The 23,808-nt window shown below is 26.0% G+C and overlaps 1 protein-coding gene across 1 annotated transcript in view; it reads left to right on the forward strand.

Moving 5' to 3' along the window:
- Window positions 1-423: 423 nt before the first annotated feature.
- Window positions 424-23,808, forward strand: part of LOC111621006 — a gene marked incomplete at its 5' end in the record, with an annotated part of 42,134 nt that continues 18,749 nt past the window's right edge. Inside the window, 7 exons of the mRNA XM_023363038.1 lie at window positions 424-529; window positions 6,442-6,561; window positions 8,979-9,085; window positions 11,006-11,067; window positions 11,148-11,293; window positions 11,367-11,606; window positions 16,796-17,149. Coding sequence (XP_023218806.1) covers window positions 424-529; window positions 6,442-6,561; window positions 8,979-9,085; window positions 11,006-11,067; window positions 11,148-11,293; window positions 11,367-11,606; window positions 16,796-17,149 — 1,135 coding nt within the window. The remainder of the gene's footprint in view (window positions 530-6,441; window positions 6,562-8,978; window positions 9,086-11,005; window positions 11,068-11,147; window positions 11,294-11,366; window positions 11,607-16,795; window positions 17,150-23,808) is intronic.

Consider the following 23,808-nt stretch of genomic DNA (forward strand, 5'->3'; position numbering starts at 1 on the left):
AATATGTAAAATAAACAACAACACTGGAACACACAAAAAATTAATAAATGGATAAGTCATGTAAGGCTTGGAGGAAATAAATGTCAGATGTGAAGTAGAAATAGTTTATAAAATTAGTTTTGAAAAAGTCGCTGCTAAATGGACTTTGCACAAAAAAGGAAATTACAGCTTTGAACTGGAAACTCCAGGGAATAAATAGGAAATTGATAATGAAAAAAAATACACCTCACTGACCATCAGTAATAATATATTAATGTTACTTACACTAGGTAAAAGTAAGGTTTTTATTAAAAAATAATTATTTCTAATTTATAAATAATGGTAGCGTTGAAACTAATGGTATTAAATTATTGTAAATGATGAAAAAATATATTATATTTGTTTTAAACTTCAAACTTGAGAAATTATTATTTTAATACATATATATTTTTTAATTGCAGATTTTATATCGGTTCCACCGCTCAGGTTTGTGAATGCTTACCCGGTTACAAAGGTGCGACGTGTGAAATTAAAACAGAAATGGATCTTGGTAAGCGTAAAAAAATTACTACTCGAAATTAATTATGATGATGTTTAGTTTGTATTTAGTAAGAGATAGAAAAATGCTTATTTTTGGTAATTTTTTTTAAAATAAAACAATGGAAATGGTTATATTCATTAGGTAAATTTCCAATAAACTTGTTAATATTCAAATATTTTTTTGTTGCATAAATGTATAGAAAATTTTATTCTGATAACAAATTATTGTTTATATTTAATTAAAATGTTTTAAAATATCCTGAATATAAATTAATTAATTTTATGATGATAAAACTTTATTGTTCATCTGTTTGTTCGTCTGTTTAGGCGCTATAATTTTTTTATCATTTACTGTGTTATCTAAAAGGGTTTAATATGATATATATGTGATTAGCGTGGCAAAAATTCCATTATTTTCCCGCAAAGACACTTAACGATTTCGAAACGATCCAAAACCGGAAACGGAAGTTATTAGAGTTTTACTATATTGAGGTGAACGTGACGCATTTGAATTATAAGTGTCTTATGGTGGTCCAAGCCAATTTCCCCCGTTAAATCATAAATATTCATATCCCATTTTTCAAATTCCGAACTGTAAAGAAAATAAAAATTTTTGTGAAAGAATTAATGAAGCATACTTTCTATTTCACATCCGAAAATTGTAACAAACTGTATATTGTACTATAAATTTCAGAATTATAAACATATTCGTGTTTTGTATTCTTCAGTGCGAAACGCATAACTTCGCAACTCGACTTTATTCATGACTCTTGTTGAGAATGAATGTAATAAAAGTATTATTTAAAAATTTCTTTTTAATATTTTAAAAGTATTTTAAACTATTTTATCTAAACACGAGAGAGAAAAACTAATTTTTATAACAAACATTAAAATTTTAGTATATTCCGGTATTCGTACAAACGAAATCGTAAAATATCATTTAAATGTTATAAAATTCTATAAGTTTAATTTACAGAGAAATTTATTGTAAATTTATGTCTAAACTTATCTAGTTTATTTGATTTTTAAACAATCCACGTAGCTCAATAATACCATATAACTGTTTTTTATAGTATTGAAAATTTTATGTCGACTTTTTTTAATGAGAAAATGTAGAAGTTGTCTATAGAGTTTTATTAATTAAATTTTTACGGAAAAAATCTTAAAAATCTTTTAGATATGTTTTAATTATTCTCAGGATTTTATTTAATTTGCTACAAATATATTTTTATGTTTTTATATAGGCTATATACATTTACTTTTATTATACGTTATTATCTACGGTTTCAATGTTTATTTAAAATAAAACAATTAAAAATCGACATTGCTAAATTAGGCAATTGTAGATGAAAAATAAAAGTATTTTTTTTACTTATTGGTAAAATTATTGTTATACTATGTTAATTTCGTTCATGCATACGTCCTAAACACGTAACAAACACTAATTAATTATAAGCTGAACATTACTCTATTTGATGTTTCATTTTTTAAAATAAAATATAATAAATTCTGAATTAATACGCTATAAAATATAATAATTTTAATAAGAGATATTCAGGAACAATTTATACATAAAATACAACTAGATACACCATAATACAGTATTTACAGTATATGGGAGACCATACATGATAACATTTATAGAGATATTATATTAAGTTAATTAAGTTCCAACTATTTGTCATTACATTATTTAATAATAAATGCCATAGAATTTCATGTAGGACACAAAAAGATATTTATATATAATAAAAACAATCTAAATTATTACGACTGATAGTAAATAAATTTATAAAGTTAACACTTATTACAAAAATGTATCATTCAAATAACACATAAACATCCAATACCGGTCACTTCTAAACAGTGGCAATTTTTCAGAAATCTTTTTAATATATTTTAAACAAAAATACCTATAAAATAACTTCCAAACAACAGCCACCCCACGAATAATAGCCATTTTTTTATGTCCCCGTTAGTGGCTGTTGTTAAGAGACTGTATTTCAGAAATTAAAATATCTTGAGTTATTTTAATAAACATATATATATATATATGTATATTCCAAATTGTCGAAAAATATCGCAGAATTCATAGTAGTAAAAAAAATTGCACGAAAATGGAAACAAGTTTGAATGCAAATGGTTAGAAGTGCTTCTAAAAAATTGTTATTCCATGTGAATCACATCTATTCACAGAATTCCCAGTCGCTGTTGAGGAGAATGTAATTTATATTATTAGATAAAGATCAATAATTAATTCATCTAAATTAAATTACTTGAATTAATTACATAGATCAACATACTACAGTTAAGAGAATTGTCTTTATTTGCTTGACGGCTATGAGACCTTCAATGATGGGACTGAAACTAGCAAAACTTTCACTTGTTTTGCCAGTTTCAAAGATATAATAAATAAATTTATAACGATAGATTTTTATATTAATATTTTTTTTATTTGCTATAAAATATGATTATTCTTGTTTTCTACAATTTTTTCTTTGTTTTTAAAACTTGTCCTTAATCATCCCTGGAGTAAAGGCGAAAACAGCTTTTAAATTCCAAATTAAATATTTAATTACGTTCTTAAACATGTTCGAATGTTCTTAACTATTAAACATAGTTATATAATATTAATTAATTGTAACACTTTATATATATTTAACGTGTAGAGAATAGTTAAACCGTGTAATATTCTTAAACATGCATAAGTGTTTAACCATTTTATAGCTCGGTAATTTTCTGTCTGTCTTTAAGTTTGCATGTAAATTTATACGCTAACTATGGTTTAAAAGATTTAAATAGAGTAAATATATTAGAAATCCAATCTAAAATTAGAATGGTTTACTCTTGTTTATCTGGCAACAGTCAATTCTTTATGAGTGCTTTCGCTTTTGCTCTTTAATAGCTTATGAAAGAATATAATCAATCTTTCTATAAGTCTATACAGAATGCAGATAGAAAATTTATATCAGCTACATCTGAAATATTTTACATTTTAACTTTATTTCTGTATTGTTATAAAATTTAATAGCGCTACATATTAAACTGTACTTTGTTTATTTAGAGAATGAATTAAATTTGATAAGCCGGTGAAAGTATTGATATTTTATATTTACATAAAGCCACTGTAAGTCTCTATAATTTGTAAAATAATTTATTTTCTGTAAAATTTTAATTATATTTACATTTATAAAAGAACAAAAAAAATCTTGTATTCAAATTTTATTATTTGTTGTTTTTTTAAATAATAATAGCAAAATGATGAATAGTTTGTCTATTGGTTTGTCTATATATAATGAGTTAGTTTTAATATCACAGGCTGATTATTATCAATAACCAATATATAAAATTATGTATCAAAATAAATGGATATTTGGTATCTTCATGTTAGTAGGCCTATATAATGAGAGATCTAACTAGATTTGAATAAAAATTCTGATTCTTAAATAATTTTCTCGAGAGAGAAATACGTTTTATGAAATTAAATTGATCCAATGAAAATAAATTTAAAGATTAGTCATTTTGTTTTAGTATTGCAAAACATTATAACGAAATCAAAAGCTTATTTTAGAAAATGATTGAATCAAAACAGCTACAATTTTAATTTTTTACAAAAAATAATCAAGAATTTCGAATAAATTTGAACAAAAAAATTATATTTCCACTAATAGTAATATTAGGGGAGATCGGGGCAACTTCGGCAAGCGGGGCAAGTTTGTCAAGCGCTTTTTTTTAAAAAACAAATTAAAAGGAGACTTTTGTTATAGGTTAGGCAGTTGAGTTTTATTGGTGGCTTGTTGAGTGTAGTGTTTTTATTGTTCTCCAACAAGCGTAGTTGAATTATCAAGCAAATTTTCATTTTCGTTCAATTCCATATAATATTTTTTTTCCATTTATATTGAATTGGCAGGTTTTGTTATAATTCCATGATAACGAAAGTTACTTTTCCTGTTAGAAGGATGTAACTTCAACTTATTCACGTGGCCAGATCGTGGCTTGGCATTCTGTTCTCAGGGTTGTACTTAATGTTTCGAAATCATGACTAGCGGGGTAAGATCGGCAACATAAAGCCACATTAGAAGCAAAGGATAAAAATCAAACAGATGATAAATGAAAACATGTTTGCATTTGTTATTCATGTATATATGTCTTTGAACTTGCATTTCGTTGTAATAATATTAAATGGGTGTTGGATTTGTATTTCTTTGTTTTAATAGTGAATTCCAACTTATACATTGTTAATAACATAATTTTATATACGTGCCTATCTTGCCCCATTACTGTTGCCCCTATACCAGGGGCAACTTTAATAAAAATAATTAAAATAATTACAACTTTACAAAAAGAGAGAAGTTGCCGATCTTGCCCCTATACCCGGGGCAACTTCGTCAATTTCTCTCTTCTTGTAAAGTTGTAATTATTTTAATTATTTTTATTTCCAAACTGATTTTAACCAGTTCTATAGTAAGGTAACATTCCAATAGACAATATGCAAACTTTTTTTTTCAGTTTACAGCAGTATTTATTACACAAAATTTAAGTAAAGCTTAACATGCCGATCTTGCCCCGATCTCACCTATAGTTTGTTACAGTGACAGAAAATAAGAAAGCAAAGTTTCTTATTTAAAGTTCGATCTTGCATTTAAGGAAATCAAACAAAACAAAATTAATTACGATACCAAAAAAAAATAATACTAATTTATTTTAAAAATAAGCATTCATTTACTAAGCTTTGGCATTACTATTATTCATGAAAAAATTGGGAAACGGGAAATACAAAAACTGTTAATCAATAAAACTTTATTTCCAGATCGTTATTAATCATTTTCGTTTCTATTTCAAGAAAGTATTGTTACAGAGAATTCAATTGCAGAAAATTCAAGTAAACTGTCATTGACTAGAATAAATTTCTGAAATTCTAGAAAAAAAAGCATATAAATGACTGCAAATGCAGTATTATAGGTTTCCCCCTACTGTTTTCATTAATGATCAGAAAAATCAAACTATATATTATCATCGAAGACGTTTCTTTACATAAACACAATAAAAAGTTGTGGCGAATATAAATTTAGATGCCACTTTCTATCCAAAAACTTCAGAGTATTTTCTGAAGTTTTCTCTCTTTTTTATTTTTTTAAAGCTACCTCTCTAGCGCAACATAAAATAGTAAAATGCTGTGGGCTCTGTAAACCCATCAAAGTCATTCAACTTTTACCTATATAAAATAAAAAACAAAGCTAATTAAAAATAAAACTCAAATATACTTCCGAAGCAATAAATATAGATTAAATATTCAAATATTTTTTTTTTGGTTGATTATTCTTTTTTCCCTTTTTTTTTTTTTTAAGATGTGGCTATGTAACGGTCTTTCGAAGTATCATTTTGCTGAGAGAAATTTTTATTATAAAAAAATAATTATCATAATCATCTAGTAATTCAATCTACATATTGAGGTGAGCTGGATAATCTAACAGTACCATTATTCGAATGAATGCAGCTATAAATTTATCTCGAATTTTTATCGACTAGAAGTTGACGTTTTTAATTTTATTTGAAGTCTCCTTCACTGTGCTGTATTGATTTTTAGTATCGCAAACTTTACATTTCACTTCCTTTGATATGTTACCTCTTATATAATCTTTTGTTAGATGATTTAATGATATTTCTTCCTAAGCATTTGCTTGCTTCGGATATCTCTTTTATACAATGCTTGTAATCATTAAAAATATTTAAAAGAATCAGTATGATCTGTGCGTCGCACATTGCCCAGCGTATCATTAACATGAGAAAGTTTTATTAAATTAAGAATAATTTTTCAACCAATTTTCGTTGAAATTAAAAAAAAAAAAACTATATTTGGTATTTATTCATTTAATAAAATGTTATCTAATTAATAAATATTTTTAAAACCTTTATTTTCAGATGAATGTGCGAACTATGGTTGCTCTCAGTCGTGTACTGTAAAAGAAAATAAAGAAATAATATGCACTTGTCCTGGAGGTTATTATCTTTTAGATGATGGAAAAACATGCACCCAAGAAGGTAAAAATTTGTTATTTTCATATATTTTTTTGGCCTGAAACAGTTGTATAGCGATTGTTTTTTTTCCTGTCATGTTGCAGTATTCGCGATTATATTGCGTAGCGCGCTGCAAACACTGCAAAATATTAACAATGTAATCCATGAATTCATGATAACTAATTTACATTTTCTTATTTTGTAAAAAATAAATATTTTAAGTTTAATAAATTTAAAATATGAAAGTAAGAAAAGTAGCCTAATTGTTTCTAATTTGTGTACGATACAGTACGACTGGCCCAACATTTTGATTCAACAGCAAAAAATATAACATCATTTTTACATTACTATTCTAGTTAAATATGTTATTCTTTAAAATATATATGTTATATTTTAAATAAGTTTTTAAAACATTAAATTAATTATATACCATAAGTAATATTATATAATTAAATACAGTATTGAACAACTTAATTATCTAATATTAAAATAACAATTAAAACAAACACATATCTAATTAAAGAATATACAGATTAACGAAAAATTAAAATGTACAGTAATTTTAAATTCACAATTTGGGTTGACCATAAACAAAAATTTGATTAATAATTTTTTTAAAATTTATTATAAAAAAATTGTTTTCTTCACTTAATATCACATTGTATTTCAGATTTTATTTTTTTAAACTTAAATTAGTTTTGTACCTCTTTTTATTTCTGAAATCTTCTCATTGTATTCCATCTGTCACATGCTAACAGATGTAGCTGACAGCTTAGAAATGTCAGCAGAAATTCTGTTGATAATGCACAGTTGAAAAGAAATTTAAAACATTATTTTCATATGTTATGATATATATATTGTTTTTAAGAAAACATACTTCAGATAATACATTTCATTAAAGAAAAAAATAAAAGAAGTAATTTTCTTAAGTACTGTAATTATTTTAAAGTTAGAAATTTTCTAACTTCTATTAAATTAATAACTTTACAGATACAAATAAAATTTATTATTAAAAAAAAAACAGAATAAATTTTCTAATATGAAAATGAATTTACAGAATTGCAGAAAATGCAGATAAGTTTACAAAAACTATATTATTTTTAATATTAAAGTTTGCTATTGTTTATTAAATTTTTATATATAATTGCTTCATATAAAAAAAAGAAAAAAATAGATTTTATTTAAATAATATTAAAAATTTATTTTGAATATATTTATTTCAGTTGAATTTAAATTTATTTTCAGGCAGGCTCTAAATATTTTAAAATATTTTTTGAATAAAAAGTTTTTAATTCTTCATTTTACTAATAAAAGTTTTTGGAATTGTTATTATTATATTTAAATTCTAGTTGAAAATAATCTCTATAAATTATTATAAACTGCTTCCACTTAATAAATGCTAGTATAAGTTTTGCTTCTATTAAATTATTTTCATATTTTCAAAATCAAATTTTTTATTTTCATTAAAAAATTTATTCACTTGAAATTAAGTTGTATCTTGTCTGTTAACTTTGAAAATAAAACATTAATAGCATTTCTATTTGATCTACAATCCTCTAGATTTATCTAAAATAATTATATCATTATTGTAAATAATTTATCCATTCCTTCAAATAATATATATATATTTTCTTTCCTCCAACATTATATAAATATTTTTTGAGATTATACTTTTTTTATGGATTGTGGTCACTATTAATATTTCAGCAATTGTTTTATAATAGCTTTTAATATTTATTTGCTACAAATTATTGTTTAATTTTTCAATTATAAATTCTTTCAGAAAATAATAATTAAAAAATTTTTCAAGAAAGTCACTTGGTTTTATTGTTGTTTTTATTAGAAGATTTAAAGTTTATTTTTTACTATGTTTGTCTTTATTATCAAAGTTACTTCTATTTTTGAATATAAACTATCTATTATTAGTTTTTAAATTCTGTTTTTCATTCATGTATAAAATTGAATCTACAACTTTTTTTAAGCTATAATAAACTTTTAAAAATTTTTATTTATAATAGCATTGATATCATTGAATTATGAAATGCTATTTCATTCAATATATTATTGGTTATATAACTCTAAAATAAAATAGCTAAAATTATTCTTATGTCAATATAATATAACAAGATAATTTTAATATACCATGTTGTATGGATGTAATAAAATTTTTTATTATTTAAAACCAAACTTAAAAGACAGCATATTCTGTAGAACATTAAAAAAATATCTATGTTTAATTTCAAATTTCAAAAAATATTATGGCTAGTTAATGAACAAAATCAAATTTTATCATATTAGATATATGCTGCATTAATTAATATGTCATTTAATATATTTTTATATATTAAATGACACATATTATCATATATTATTTTTGTGTCATTTTTATATATTTATAATTATATGATTTAAATAAAAATATTAATTTTTCAAAATTATAGGAAAAACAAGATATTTTGTGAGCATTAAAATGTATGAACAAAATGTGGATTTAGCTCATTTAGATAGTGTGCGCTATAAGCAACTGAAAAAAGGAGTTGAAAATGCAGTAAGTATTCTCCATACTATTAAAAATTAAAGACTGCAAATTTAATATTATTTTATCCATAAATTTATAAGAAGCAATAATGTAATGTATTCAATTTTTGGAAACTTTTGATGATAATGGCATAAATCTATTATTGCTAAAATTTAACATTTATAGAATATCTTATAGTAATCAAAATATTATGTTAAGAATACCAAGCTAAAGATTAATGATACAATTAAGCAAACTTGTACATTAACCATAGTCTGATATTAGCAACAACAGAATGAATAATAGAAAACAATTTCTCAACCCTTAAACTAGATCTGCACAATCCAGCATCAGCATCCTAAGGGAGTCATAGAATCATAGATATTCAAGGATTCATGAGATATTTACAGTTAAAGAATCAAAATTCAAGCAATTACATATGACTGAAATCTAAGTTTAGGGATTATGAAAGGGAAAAAGATTGTCACCTCTTATCTAAACAGATATCAGTCTTAAGCAATAATAATTTCTAAGATCAATTTTATGGAAATTGTTGAAATTAAGAATTTGCTGCATTCAAAATAATTATAGTGACACCAGTTTATAATTTAAATATCTACAATATATTTTTCATAAATTTTATATCTAAAAAAAATCAATGGGCAACAAGTAAAACAATTTTCCACCCTAAAAGATAAAGTACTTGCATAAATATTAACTTTATAAAGTAAAAACCATTTCCCATAAAATTGAAGTTTTGAAGATTTTATTTTAGATACTTAATGTACTGTATATATAAAAAAAATAAATTACAGTAAATAAATTTCTGCTGTCTTAATTAATGAAAATTTAGGAATTATTGAAAAATGTGTGCATTAAAATTACCATAAACAAAAATAAATAAATATTATTTTTAAACTAGAAAAACATATTTAGTAATTATTTATATCAATGTTTTTACAATCTTTAATGCCTTATGTTCTAAAAATCAATCTACTAGATTTTAATTTCATAATTATAGAATAAATATTCTTAGTTAGCTAGCATTAATGCACAGAAAGAAAAAAAAAGCAGAGTTTAAAAATTTAAACTTATAAATAGAGATAATTATATACTTATTTGCATTAATAGGAATATAATTTCAATTTCAAATATAGAAGTAGATAATTCTGGTTTTATCTAAAATGTAATGTACAGTACAGACTTATACAATGGATTTTAAAAGAGCAGTGTTTTAAAAACGTCATTTTTTCATAACATACTTTATTAATTTTTATAATGTAGGTATATAGAGTAACACAATACAGTAAACAAAGTAGGAACTGTACAAGTATAAAATAAATATAAATTATATATAGTATATGCTTTAGTTTTAATTTTATTTCATGTTTTATTCTTCTCAAATAGGAGGTTAAAATCCCAAAACCCTTCTTGTTCAAGACCTTGATAGTACTATGGAAACATACAATTTTCTAAAAAATTTCTATATGTTTATGAAGTTATTAATGATTATTTATTTTAACTATTACAATTTTATTTTATTTACCTTAAAATGAAACATATGTTAGATAATAATAATAATAATAAATTTGTGTAATTTATTATTATTATTATTGTTGAATCTTGTTAACATAAATGTTATCTTTTGTTTATTCCATTATAATTTTTAAGAAGAGAAATATTTTTTACTATCTTATCTTCATAACTATGAAATATGGTTAAATCTAATCACTAATATCCTAGTTATAATTTTTAAAATACTTTTTAAAATAAAGCATAAAAAATAAATTCTTATTTTTTTATCATGTTTGTGAGGATACTATTGATTTTATATAAATAATATTTTAAAATTCTTACTTCTTATTTTACCTTAAGATTGTTTTTACAATATTAAAAAAATTTTCAGTATGTTATTAACTAATATAATAGTATATTTGTATTTTATAATAGCTAAATGCACTTCTAAAACCACGACTCTATCAAGTTGACAATTTGACAGTCACAAGTTTTGAGTAAGTATTCTCATATTTTGCTTACAAATATTGAAGATTTCTAAATTATGCAATTATTGATAAATCTAACATTATTATAGACCTAGTCCCATTGTACATTTTCATTTTTTGGGTGAGAAAGATGATAACCAACAAGCTAAAGTTGTTCTAGAGGAGGCATTGAAAACTGGAAAAATTGATAAATATCGTGTTAATCGCACATATCTAATATTAAAATGGGAACCAGGTAATTCATTGAGATAATGATGCAATTATTATACTGTTAAGAAAATAAAACTGAAGACTTTTTTAAATTATAGCTCTTAGTATTCAAGGAATAGAAACTTCTGAAAAAATGCCAATTGTTGAAGGAACTGAATTTAGCTTAGCTTGCATTGCACAAGGATCTGCTTCCATGTCTTTCAAATGGTTCAAAGATGGTGCTCCAATTAATGTTCATACACCATATCGTACTATATGGACATCTCAAGTGCCAAAAAATTCAAGGGATCAATATACTGCTTTATTAGGATTTGACAGAACAAATATATTAGATTCAGGTAAGAAGTTTAAAATAATTTCATTAAAAAAATTTGTTGAAAAATTTAATAGTACATATCTCTTGTATGCAAGTTAAACTCTCAATTTTGCCATATCACTATATCCTTATTTTATTGTTATAATTAAGAGCTTTACAAACATTTTTATTTGTTATGTAAATAGAGCTCTGCATATACAGTCGACCCCCCCTATAACACTGTTAATTATTCCGTTTTATATGAATTCCATGTTGTACGAGTCACTTAGATTTTACAAATACGTATGCCAGGCTGTGAACGGCTCATGTATTTGTAAAATCTAACTGACTTGTACAACATGGAATTCATATAAAACGGAATAATCAACAGTGTTATAGGGAGGTCGACTGTATAAAGATATCAACAAATTATTACGATTGAAGTTAATTCATAAATAATGACATTCTATTCAGATATAATCACACAAGGAGTAAAACTACTCGCTGTTTTAGATGTTTTTTTATTGCCATCAGTTTGTCAAAAATGCATTTCAGCTTGGTCCAAAACACATTTCTGATAAACTGATGGCAATAAAAAAACATCTAAAACAGTGAGTAGCTTTACTCCTTGTATGATTATATCTGAATAGAATGTCACATTATTTGTGAATTAACTTCAATCTTAATAACAAGTAAATATGGATTTTGATACTCATTGAAAGAATATCTACAAGTATTTTCAATAAATATTTTACATAATTATATGTTTAGAGCAAATATAATTTCAATTACAATCACATTTAATTGTGTATAAAACTGTAAACATGAATTTAAAAAGTTAATTAAATATTTGTGTCTGTGTATATTGTCTACTTGGACTTTGTTTATTAATAGTATTTATTATACTGGTTTCTGATTAGCAAAGAGAGGAAATCTTTAGTCAAAACAAAATATCTTTATTTTGACTTTTGACTAAGATTTCCTCTCTTTGCTAATCAGAAACTTCACCAGTATAATAAGTCCTATTAATAAACAGTCCAAATAGATAATATATACACAGAAATGTAAAAAGTAAGGACAAAGAGGTAAAAAAGAATAAATATTTGTTATTTGTTTGATTTATATTTAGTAGTTTTACAGTATTAAAAATGAAATTAATAACATGCATACAACAAATAATTTAAAATATTATAACAGTAATTTATTATTTATATAGAATAGATATACTGACTGACACAATATAACTTTATACAATATTTACAAATATGGATTTTATGGCATAAAGTATAAACCTTGAAAGGTTTATGGAAATGAATAATACTTGTTCATCTATACATAGTTGTATTCCAAGTAGTAATGGAAGGGGTTTTTTTAAAGCAAAGAAATGTAAAATCAATTAGTTATATTAAACTTTTCTACCAAAAAAGAATAATTCACTATCTGATCAATTTTTCAATAAGTTTATAAAATGTACAGTACAACTTGCATCAGTTTTCTTATTTTATTTATAAGAAAAAATTTCATTCTCCAGACAGAAGATTATCATTCTCTCTGCTTTCTTTTTTCTGCTTTACCTATAAGACTGATCTGTATTAGTCAATATAGTGGCTGCTGCTGCTATTCCAGAATAAGTTTACAGAGGATAAACTTAGCTTCTCTATCTTTTTAATCACTACAATACTAGTGGTTCCAAAACTTTGAAAGGTTGCAGTTATATTTTGACAGATCCATATTTTTAGCTTTTAGTCATTAATTAATAAATTACAATAAAATAAATAAGTATCTCAGGTATCTTATATTATTGTTTGATGGATTTTTGACTGCATTAATTTGAAATGTTTTGTTAAAATAATTTAATAAATTATTAAATTTAATAAAATGANTCCATATTTTTAGCTTTTAGTCATTAATTAATAAATTACAATAAAATAAATAAGTATCTCAGGTATCTTATATTATTGTTTGATGGATTTTTGACTGCATTAATTTGAAATGTTTTGTTAAAATAATTTAATAAATTATTAAATTTAATAAAATGAACCAACTTTATTTTTCAAATAGTCATTAAGATATAATATTTTAAGATATATAATATACAAATTTATCACATTATCTATATTATTATATAAATCATTATGTTATTTAAGGCTTAATAATATAGATTTAAATATTATTTTAAAATATTTGCTAAGTAATAAAAGTGTTTTTAGAAAATGGACCTGCAGATTCCTGACAAATATCTTGTGAATACCTCCTGGGAGTTTAAGAATCACTTCTATATACTATGAAAATATTAAGTTAATGAAAAATAATTCTATTGTAAATGGCAAGATAATGATTATGAATATAGGAATTCATAATGAAACTGAAAAAATAAATGGCAATCAAATTATTAAAATTTTCATTATGAAAATATAATGAGGCATAATCATTACTATAATATATTTTTCTATTGCTATAACAGAAATATATCAGTAATTTTATTTAAATATGTTTGATTTTCCAAGCATTTAAGACAGGTTATGATGCAAAGTATAGACTTGATACTTTACATCTAATTAAAAAATGCAAACTTAATAAATATATTAAGTTATATTACTTTATATATTATTAAATTTAATATTTAAAATTTCAAAACTGAGTAAATTTACATTGATATATTTCATTTTCAAATTGTTTTTTTTAAATCTTTATCTGAAATAAGGTTGTAATCAAATTAAAAGCTTTTGTACGAGATAATTTTTAACTTTACTAGCATAATTTATTACATTTTAATAATTTTAAACAACTTTTTGCCAAAATCATTAACAAACAGTGATGATGATCAGGGCCAATGAGAGGAGGAAGCTGAGGATTTTTCCCCAATCTAGTAGCCCTTGTGGTTCCAATCTCTATAAATTAATTTACTTTTACTAACAAAAGATAGTCTTTAAAATTTCTTTTTATTAATGAAATACATAGAATGTTTCTTTATTTGTTCAAAAAGAAGGGGGGGGGAAATGGTAAAAATGGTCTGCTAAAAGTTAAAAGGAACCCACTCTACTCCAGATCAATACAAGCTCTTAATGTCCATGATAATGATTTACAGTATTACAAATGAGAATTTTAATTATTTAGTAAAACAATTCAAATAACGTTGGATCTATAGATAAATAAATACTTAACAATAATCTTTAAAACCCAGCATTAGGCCTACATTCATTTTATTAATATTTTTGAAAAATCTTAATAATGTATAGTAAGCAAGGCTGTGGAGTCGCGTAAAAATCTAACGACTCAGACTTTTCCTTACCATCTGACTCCGACCAGGAGCGGACTTGTCACTGAAAGAGACCCGGAAATTCTGATGACATCATGTGACCTCAGAATAAAAGATTCAATAAATAGAGTTCTAATAAAAATAGAACGTAGAAACTTTTTATTCCAAAGCTATAAGATTCCTCTAAGTAATATATAAATATGTATTCAATAATTTTTACTTCTACGGCTGTTATATAAAACAGAGAGAAAGTGTAGCGCTCGGTCAAAAAAATGACCCTTCCCAAATTTTTACATTTTTGGACTCAGGACACTTTGAAATTTTGAGATATAGCAAAAACCTCGAATCTTTTGTATATGTGTGGATGTTAGACTGTGTGTGGGGGGCATGATTTTGTTCACCCTGTTTGAAGCCTAATAATTTCTGTGGTCAGAGTGGTCAGAATCAGAGTCGGATGGTTTAACACAAGAGTTAGTTATTAAGCGTCAAAGTGGTTGAACTAAATCATGTCCCCATATACATTCTAGCATCTTAGGCAAGAACATCTTAACGGGTTTTACTATACTATTATAAAATGACAAAAAAGTTTACTTTGAGGGTAGAGACAAGTTTTATTTTATTATTATTATTATTTTTTTAATTTTGAACGCTAATAACGAGTAAAATATTCATTAAGAGATATGACACACCTTTAATTAAGAACCAAAATTTAATAGTATTAATGCCCCTTTATACGCGAGCTACAGTGCCACATTTCGTTTCTTAAACTTTAACCCATTCTGAGATATTGTTTAATATCTCAGAACAGAAAATAAAGAAATTAAACAAATTAGACACCAGTACACACACTTGCGCAAATTTTTTTCCTTTTATTGACTTTTTTTAGGGGTTCGGGAGGTCTCCAAACATGTAGATTTGCAAAAGAAACTTGGATGGTCAAATTTGACACGATTCCAATACTTTTCCGTTTTATATACATTACAAGTTGGGAAGTAAAAGGGAGTCGGAGTCGGCAGATTTTTTGACGACTCCAACTCCGACTCCGGCTAAAATACCAAAACTCCATGACTCCGACTCCGACTCCACAGCCCTGATAGTAAGTAAATTCACTGTTGACTTCAAAGCTCCAAAGATTTATTCATTTAATAAAATGGTTATAAGAATAATTTATGTAATTAAAAAAACTTTTGCTTTTATTGAAATTCAGTGGCATATTGTAGTGGGAGTGGCAGGGGTGGCAAAATTTCACAATAAATAATAATAATATCTTGTAAAAATTTGAAACATCCTAATCTATACTTGCATTGCGCCTACAATAGTGCTATCATCCAGACAGTCCGGGAATCGGCTCGCCGTCTGGTGAACTAGTAAGTATTTCATCTGAGGAAATCCTGCAAAACCTGTTGACTTTTTTTTTTGCTTGTACGATTCATTCACGTTCATATACACCACTATTATCCAACTATTTTAAACAGAACTATTAAGAACTATTTTAAACAGGTCGCTGCACTACCGCCAAATTTTTCATTGCTTGTTCTGTGACAAAACCAAATTTTGGTCTTTTAAATTGAAATACCTAAATAAGGGGGACCAAAATTTTCTTCCGCCCCTGGCGGCTAACACTGACGGTACGCCACTGTTGGAATTTAACATATAAATATATAAGACTCAGCAATCACATTTTTATTTTATAGATGTAAGTAGATGAATGCTTTTTATTTACAGAAAAAATATTTTAATGCTAATATTTTTTATTGAAAATAGCAATTGAATTTACCAACTATATTTCAATATTGTTATATTTTGTTGTATGTAGACATATAGTTTAAATTAATAAAACATAGTATACAACTTACTGTGATGCTTTTATTGGTTTCACACATGTAATGACACATTCTATGTGCAAAACGAATACCAAATATTTAATAAAAATTAATAATATAAAAACTCTTATGAATCATATATTTTTTTAGGTGTTTTTACCTGCCAAGTATCAGATTGGGATAATACACACAATAAAAGTTTGCAAGTGAATGTTATATCAGCTCCTTTGTTTTTATTAGAACCTTTAACTGCAACAATTTATCAAGGACAAAGTTTCATAATTACTTGTATTCCTGAAACTTATGGCAAATTTGGATACACTTGGCTTAAGAATGGAAAAGTATTAAATCCATCTCTTCAAACAGAACTTATTGAAGATTTATATCCAGTAGGAACTAGATTGTTAGTTCATTCAGCAAAATCATCAGTTGTTTATACATGCATTATATCCAGTAACACTGGAACTACTAAGAAAAACAGTATTATAACAGTCATTGATAAAGGTAATATTTAATTATTTATTTATGTTGCTGTATTTTTTAAAGTCTTAATTAAAACTACTTGAACTAATTAATAAGATAGTTTTATCAATCAATCAATCATTTATTAACAAAAAGGGAGATTTCACTGTTACAGAGGGTGATAAATTTGTTAAAGAAAGGATTACAGAAAAAGTTGGAACAGTTTCCAAATTATTAAATTTACATACTTATTTGACAACTGATTTCAAATAAACATATTCCAAATAATCATAATCAGTAACGTCAAAGATGACAATACAGAAATAGTTAACATTTATAAAATGATAATAAACAATGAAACTGTTGACTTAGTTTATTAACATTTCTGTAATCTTCATGAAATAGTTATATAGTTTATATAAGACTTTTTTATTGACATTATGTATGTTTGTTTTAAATTCAAGGAGTGAACTGCAATGGAATATCTGTTTAATATCAAGTGAATCTTGCAAACTTGCTAAACCTTGACAGTTCTGTAATAGATGACACATTGAGAGGCTCTCAGAATTACACCAAATGCATTGAGTATTTGAAAATTTAAATTAATATAGTTGTTATTGATGAAAATAGAATATTTATTAAGACATAATTGAGCTATTAATCTTTTTATGTTGAAATTAATTGATTTAGTCATATATGGCTGTGAAGATGGAATATGTAGTAAATTTATATACCAGGGATGATATTTGCTATGATTTAGACTTGTTTGATCCTTATTTATAGACTGAGATATTTCAGATTCAATTAATAATGTGTAACCATATTTCCAGTCTTGCAGATTATCTTTGAATAGCAAATCAGATACACCAAATGAATTTAAAATTTTTTGGAAGTTAGTTTGCGAAAGCTGATCTAATCTTGAATAAAAAGTTATTTGATTATTTCCTGATGTAAAAAAGTTGTTATTGTTGCTTTTGAATTTCAGATGGTAGTAGAATTTTATTATTCATTTAAGGAAAAAAGGAAAAGACTATATGTGGTTGGTTTCATGATGTATGGCATAGCCAGGAATAGACTTTTCTAAATGGAGTAGTTTGCAAAGAAAATAAATATGAAAACATTCCAGTTTATACAGATAATCGATGTCCCAAATTGGATTTGCATAATATATGATTGGGTTAATTATTGAGTTATAGAGCCTCATATGAATGTTTAGATTTGACGTTTTCAAAGTTGAACATAAAAACAACAAATTATCAATTGTCTGCTTCCCTTTGTTAATAATAGTAGTGATATGTGCTTTGAAGGTAGCACATATCACTACCTTCCAATCAAATGTGACTCCCAAAAACTTCTTTAACTATTTGTAGAGGAATATTATTTAGATAAAACTTTGATTCTTTTTGTGAAATTTTACTGTTGTTACAAAATATTTAGCAGGATTTATTGTTAAATGCATCAATTTGAGATATAAGTTTAATTGATTTGTTTTCCTTTGTAAATAGATTTTAGTAGGTGCAAATATAACCAAGTCATCAGCAAATTGAACGTAACGAAAATCTCTATTAGCAACCTCAATCCCATCATTGGATTGGAGGAAAAGGTGGTCTATATCAAGTAAATAAAAATTAAATAAATAAGGCGAAAGGGAATCACCCTGAAGTATACCTCATGACAAGACTAATTATGGAGAAATGGTGTTTCCCTGTTTAATTTTTATATTATATTTTGAAAACAGTTTTAGTATTGAGAATCGTTTGCCTACACCTTTTGCCCTCAAATTATGTACCAGTAGGGGAACATAGACTGAGTCAAAGGCTTTCTTAATGTCTATAAATGATGCATATACTTTCCTATGTTTTGTTGTTAAGTGTAGTTGTATTATAGACAGTAATAGAAAGATTGCAAATTCTGTTCCCTATTAATAAGACTGTTCTCTTACTGTATTACAGACAGTAATAGAAAGATTGCAAATTCTGTTCCCTATTAATAAGACTGTTTTATTAAATACTAGCTTATATATTTGGCATTGCTCAAGTAAAATAGAACAAAGATAAAAAAATTTATATATAATTTTGAATTTAGTTTTATTTCTTAAAAAAGTTTATACATAATCAACTCTTACATCTAATTTTCTGTTTTTTACAAACATTTGAACATGTTAATTTTGTAGAGCTTCTTGATATACAATATTTTTTGTTTTTCCCACTAGTGCATATACAAATAATTTTTCAGGGCTTCTAACTCTAGAGCAAGCCAGCTATAGCTGGCCATGAGAATAGCATGGACTTTTCAAGTTCACACCAATCACTTTTAATGATTGTCCTTGTGCTTTGTTTATAGTCATTGCAAAGACTAATCTGACTGGAAATTGTAGCCACTTAAACTGAAACGGTATATTCTTGTGAATTAATGGTATTCTTGGAATTAACACATTTCCTGCTGCACTTCATGTTAATATTTTTGCCTTAATGACATTCAGCATAACTTTTTTAACAATCATTCTTGTCCCATTGCATAACTTTGGTGGATCCAAATTTAATAAAACCTCCAACCTTTAGATCAAGTCCAAGGAATTTAAAAACTCCACTGGGTATATTACTTCCTGATCTATCTCCAAAATGGATTCAATGGTCTTATATACCTTAAGAGCCGGGGTATGTGCTGTGCCAACTTGATAATGTCTTGCTCTCTTGTCCATCTCCTTAAATAGCTTAATGTTGATTCTAGAGTCTAAGTAATACTCATACAAACTTTGCTCCAGACCAGTTTAAGAATAAAGATTGTATAAAGTTACAAACCAACAAGAATTTATTTTCATATATATATTTGACAACTGATTTCAAATAAACATATTCCAAATAATCATAATCAGTAACGTCAAAGATGACAATACAGAAATAGTTAACATTTATAAAATGATAATAAACAATGAAACTGTTGACTTAGTTTATTAACATTTCTGTAATCTTCATGAAATAGTTATATAGTTTATATAAGACTTTTTTATTGACATTATGTATGTTTGTTTTAAATTCAAGGAGTGAACTGCAATGGAATATCTGTTTAATATCAAGTGAATCTTGCAAACTTGCTAAACCTTGACAGTTCTGTAATAGATGACACATTGAGAGGCTCTCAGAATTACACCAAATGCATTGAGTATTTGAAAATTTAAATTAATATAGTTGTTATTGATGAAAATAGAATATTTATTAAGACATAATTGAGCTATTAATCTTTTTATGTTGAAATTAATTGATTTAGTCATATATGGCTGTGAAGATGGAATATGTAGTAAATTTATATACCAGGGATGATATTTGCTATGATTTAGACTTGTTTGATCCTTATTTATAGACTGAGATATTTCAGATTCAATTAATAATGTGTAACCATATTTCCAGTCTTGCAGATTATCTTTGAATAGCAAATCAGATACACCAAATGAATTTAAAATTTTTTGGAAGTTAGTTTGCGAAAGCTGATCTAATCTTGAATAAAAAAAGTTATTTGATTATTTCCTGATGTAAAAAAGTTGTTATTGTTGCTTTTGAATTTCAGATGGTAGTAGAATTTTATTATTCATTTAAGGAAAAAAGGAAAAGACTATATGTGGTTGGTTTCATGATGTATGGCATAGCCAGGAATAGACTTTTCTAAATGGAGTAGTTTGCAAAGAAAATAAATATGAAAACATTCCAGTTTATACAGATAATCGATGTCCCAAATTGGATTTGCATAATATATGATTGGGTTAATTATTGAGTTATAGAGCCTCATATGAATGTTTAGATTTGACGTTTTCAAAGTTGAACATAAAAACAACAAATTATCAATTGTCTGCTTCCCTTTGTTAATAATAGTAGTGATATGTGCTTTGAAGGTAGCACATATCACTACCTTCCAATCAAATGTGACTCCCAAAAACTTCTTTAACTGTTTGTAGAGGAATATTATTTAGATAAAACTTTGATTCTTTTTGTGAAATTTTACTGTTGTTACAAAATATTTAGCAGGATTTATTGTTAAATGCATCAATTTGAGATATAAGTTTAATTGATTTGTTTTCCTTTGTAAATAGATTTTAGTAGGTGCAAATATAACCAAGTCATCAGCAAATTGAACGTAACGAAAATCTCTATTAGCAACCTCAATCCCATCATTGGATTGGAGGAAAAGGTGGTCTATATCAAGTAAATAAAAATTAAATAAATAAGGCGAAAGGGAATCACCCTGAAGTATACCTCATGACAAGACTAATTATGGAGAAATGGTGTTTCCCTGTTTAATTTTTATATTATATTTTGAAAACAGTTTTAGTATTGAGAATCATTTGCCTACACCTTTTGCCCTCAAATTATGTACCAGTAGGGGAACATAGACTGAGTCAAAGGCTTTCTTAATGTCTATAAATGATGCATATACTTTCCTATGTTTTGTTGTTAAGTGTAGTTGTATTATAGACAGTAATAGAAAGATTGCAAATTCTGTTCCCTATTAATAAGACTGTTCTCTTACTGTATTACAGACAGTAATAGAAAGATTGCAAATTCTGTTCCCTATTAATAAGACTGTTCTATTAAATACTAGCTTATATATTTGGCATTGCTCAAGTAAAATAGAACAAAGATAAAAAAATTTATATATAATTTTGAATTTAGTTTTATTTCTTAAAAAAGTTTATACATAATCAACTCTTACATCTAATTTTCTGTTTTTTACAAACATTTGAACATGTTAATTTTGTAGAGCTTCTTGATATACAATATTTTTTGTTTTTCCCACTAGTGCATATACAAATAATTTTTCAGGGCTTCTAACTCTAGAGCAAGCCAGCTATAGCTGGCCATGAGAATAGCATGGACTTTTCAAGTTCACACCAATCACTTTTAATGATTGTCCTTGTGCTTTGTTTATAGTCATTGCAAAGACTAATCTGACTGGAAATTGTAGCCACTTAAGCTGAATATTCTTGTGAATTAATGGTATTCTTGGAATTAACACATTTCCTGCTGCACTTCATGTTAATATTTTTGCCTTAATGACATTCAGCATAACTTTTTTAACAATCATTCTTGTCCCATTGCATAACTTTGGTGGATCCAAATTTAATAAAACCTCCAACCTTTAGATCAAGTCCAAGGAATTTAAAAACTCCACTGGGTATATTACTTCCTGATCTATCTCCAAAATGGATTCAATGGTCTTATATACCTTAAGAGCCGGGGTATGTGCTGTGCCAACTTGATAATGTCTTGCTCTCTTGTCCATCTCCTTAAATAGCTTAATGTTGATTCTAGAGTCTAAGTAATACTCATACAAACTTTGCTCCAGACCAGTTTAAGAATAAAGATTGTATAAAGTTACAAACCAACAAGAATTTATTTTCATATATATATATATATATATATATGAAAATAAATATATATATATATTTTGTATTATTTCATCCACTTTGTAATAATAAAAATTATATCATCAAAATGGAATATTTTATTATCAGAAATAATCAAAATTAAAAAATTTCCAATATAAATAAAACAGTTTACACTAATGATTTATTATTAGAGAGATTGCAGCCGATGTTTTCAGCCCAAAACGTGAATGCCAGACATCGAGCGTTGCCATCTGGCAATTCTAGAAGGTTGATAACGGCATTCACTATGTCTAGCATGGCGAGTAGAAGTTTGGCTTAAACTTCTTCATTTTTTTTTTTTTGTGTTTGGGGTTAAAATTATGACGTATTTTATTAACATAATGATTATTTAAGCATTTATGAATAATATTGTAAAGAAACAGATGATTTTAATCCAGAAATTATTTAATTATTCAATTTTTTTGCAAGTGATGTGAAGTGCCTATAAGATTTACATATATTTCTGTTCATAATGGCTTATGATAATTCTGTAGGAGTAGGTTTGTTCTTCCACGGCATCTTCTACCATCAACAGCGAAATGTTTGTAAATTTTCTAAAAATAATTTCCTGAGTTGCTTTCAGATTTACATAAGCCACTACTTTCCTCAACAAAAGTATGAGGTAGTCCTATCATATGATAGGAGACACGATGCTAATTAGAAATAATTATTTAGTGTTATTAAACATCCTATAAATAATCAACCACAAACCTTTACGGTGCGAAATTAAATACAAAAATCCGGTTAAAAAGTTCCCACAAACGTTTTCGAACCCACTTAGGTTCTTCTTCAGGTGAAAAAACTTAAATACTTAAAAAACATTCAATGGAATCCAAATTTGAATGAGAAACGATCAACTAATACGATGAATTCTGCCGCTGTCGTCATCAATACGCATGCGTATTTTACCGATGTAAACATTTTTCTTTTTATAGAATATTTTCTCTGTCCTGTATAAGCATTTCCCACGCTAGGGATAGAGATAATTCCTCCTTATTATTAATGCACCTGTTGTTTCGGGCCGCTTTATATATAGACATTGCCTCTATCCATCTTAGATGTTCCGTATGTGGTGTGGTGTGAATGATTCTAGCCTCACTAAACTTAGGTTCGATATCTGGATCTGTGGCATAACGAGCGAGTGCCGTGGTTATTCTTCCATGCTGTATGTCTGCGATGTGTTCTTTTAATCTGACAGATAACGAGCGTTTAGTGGATCCAATGTATAATAGCTGTTCATCACATCGATGATCCTTCAATGGGATGGTATATACTCCCGAAA

Source organism: Centruroides sculpturatus, unplaced genomic scaffold (genome assembly GCF_000671375.1).
Source record: "Centruroides sculpturatus isolate CEXI.00-Female unplaced genomic scaffold, Cexi_2.0 scaffold297, whole genome shotgun sequence".
Lineage (NCBI taxonomy): Eukaryota > Metazoa > Arthropoda > Arachnida > Scorpiones > Buthidae > Centruroides > Centruroides sculpturatus.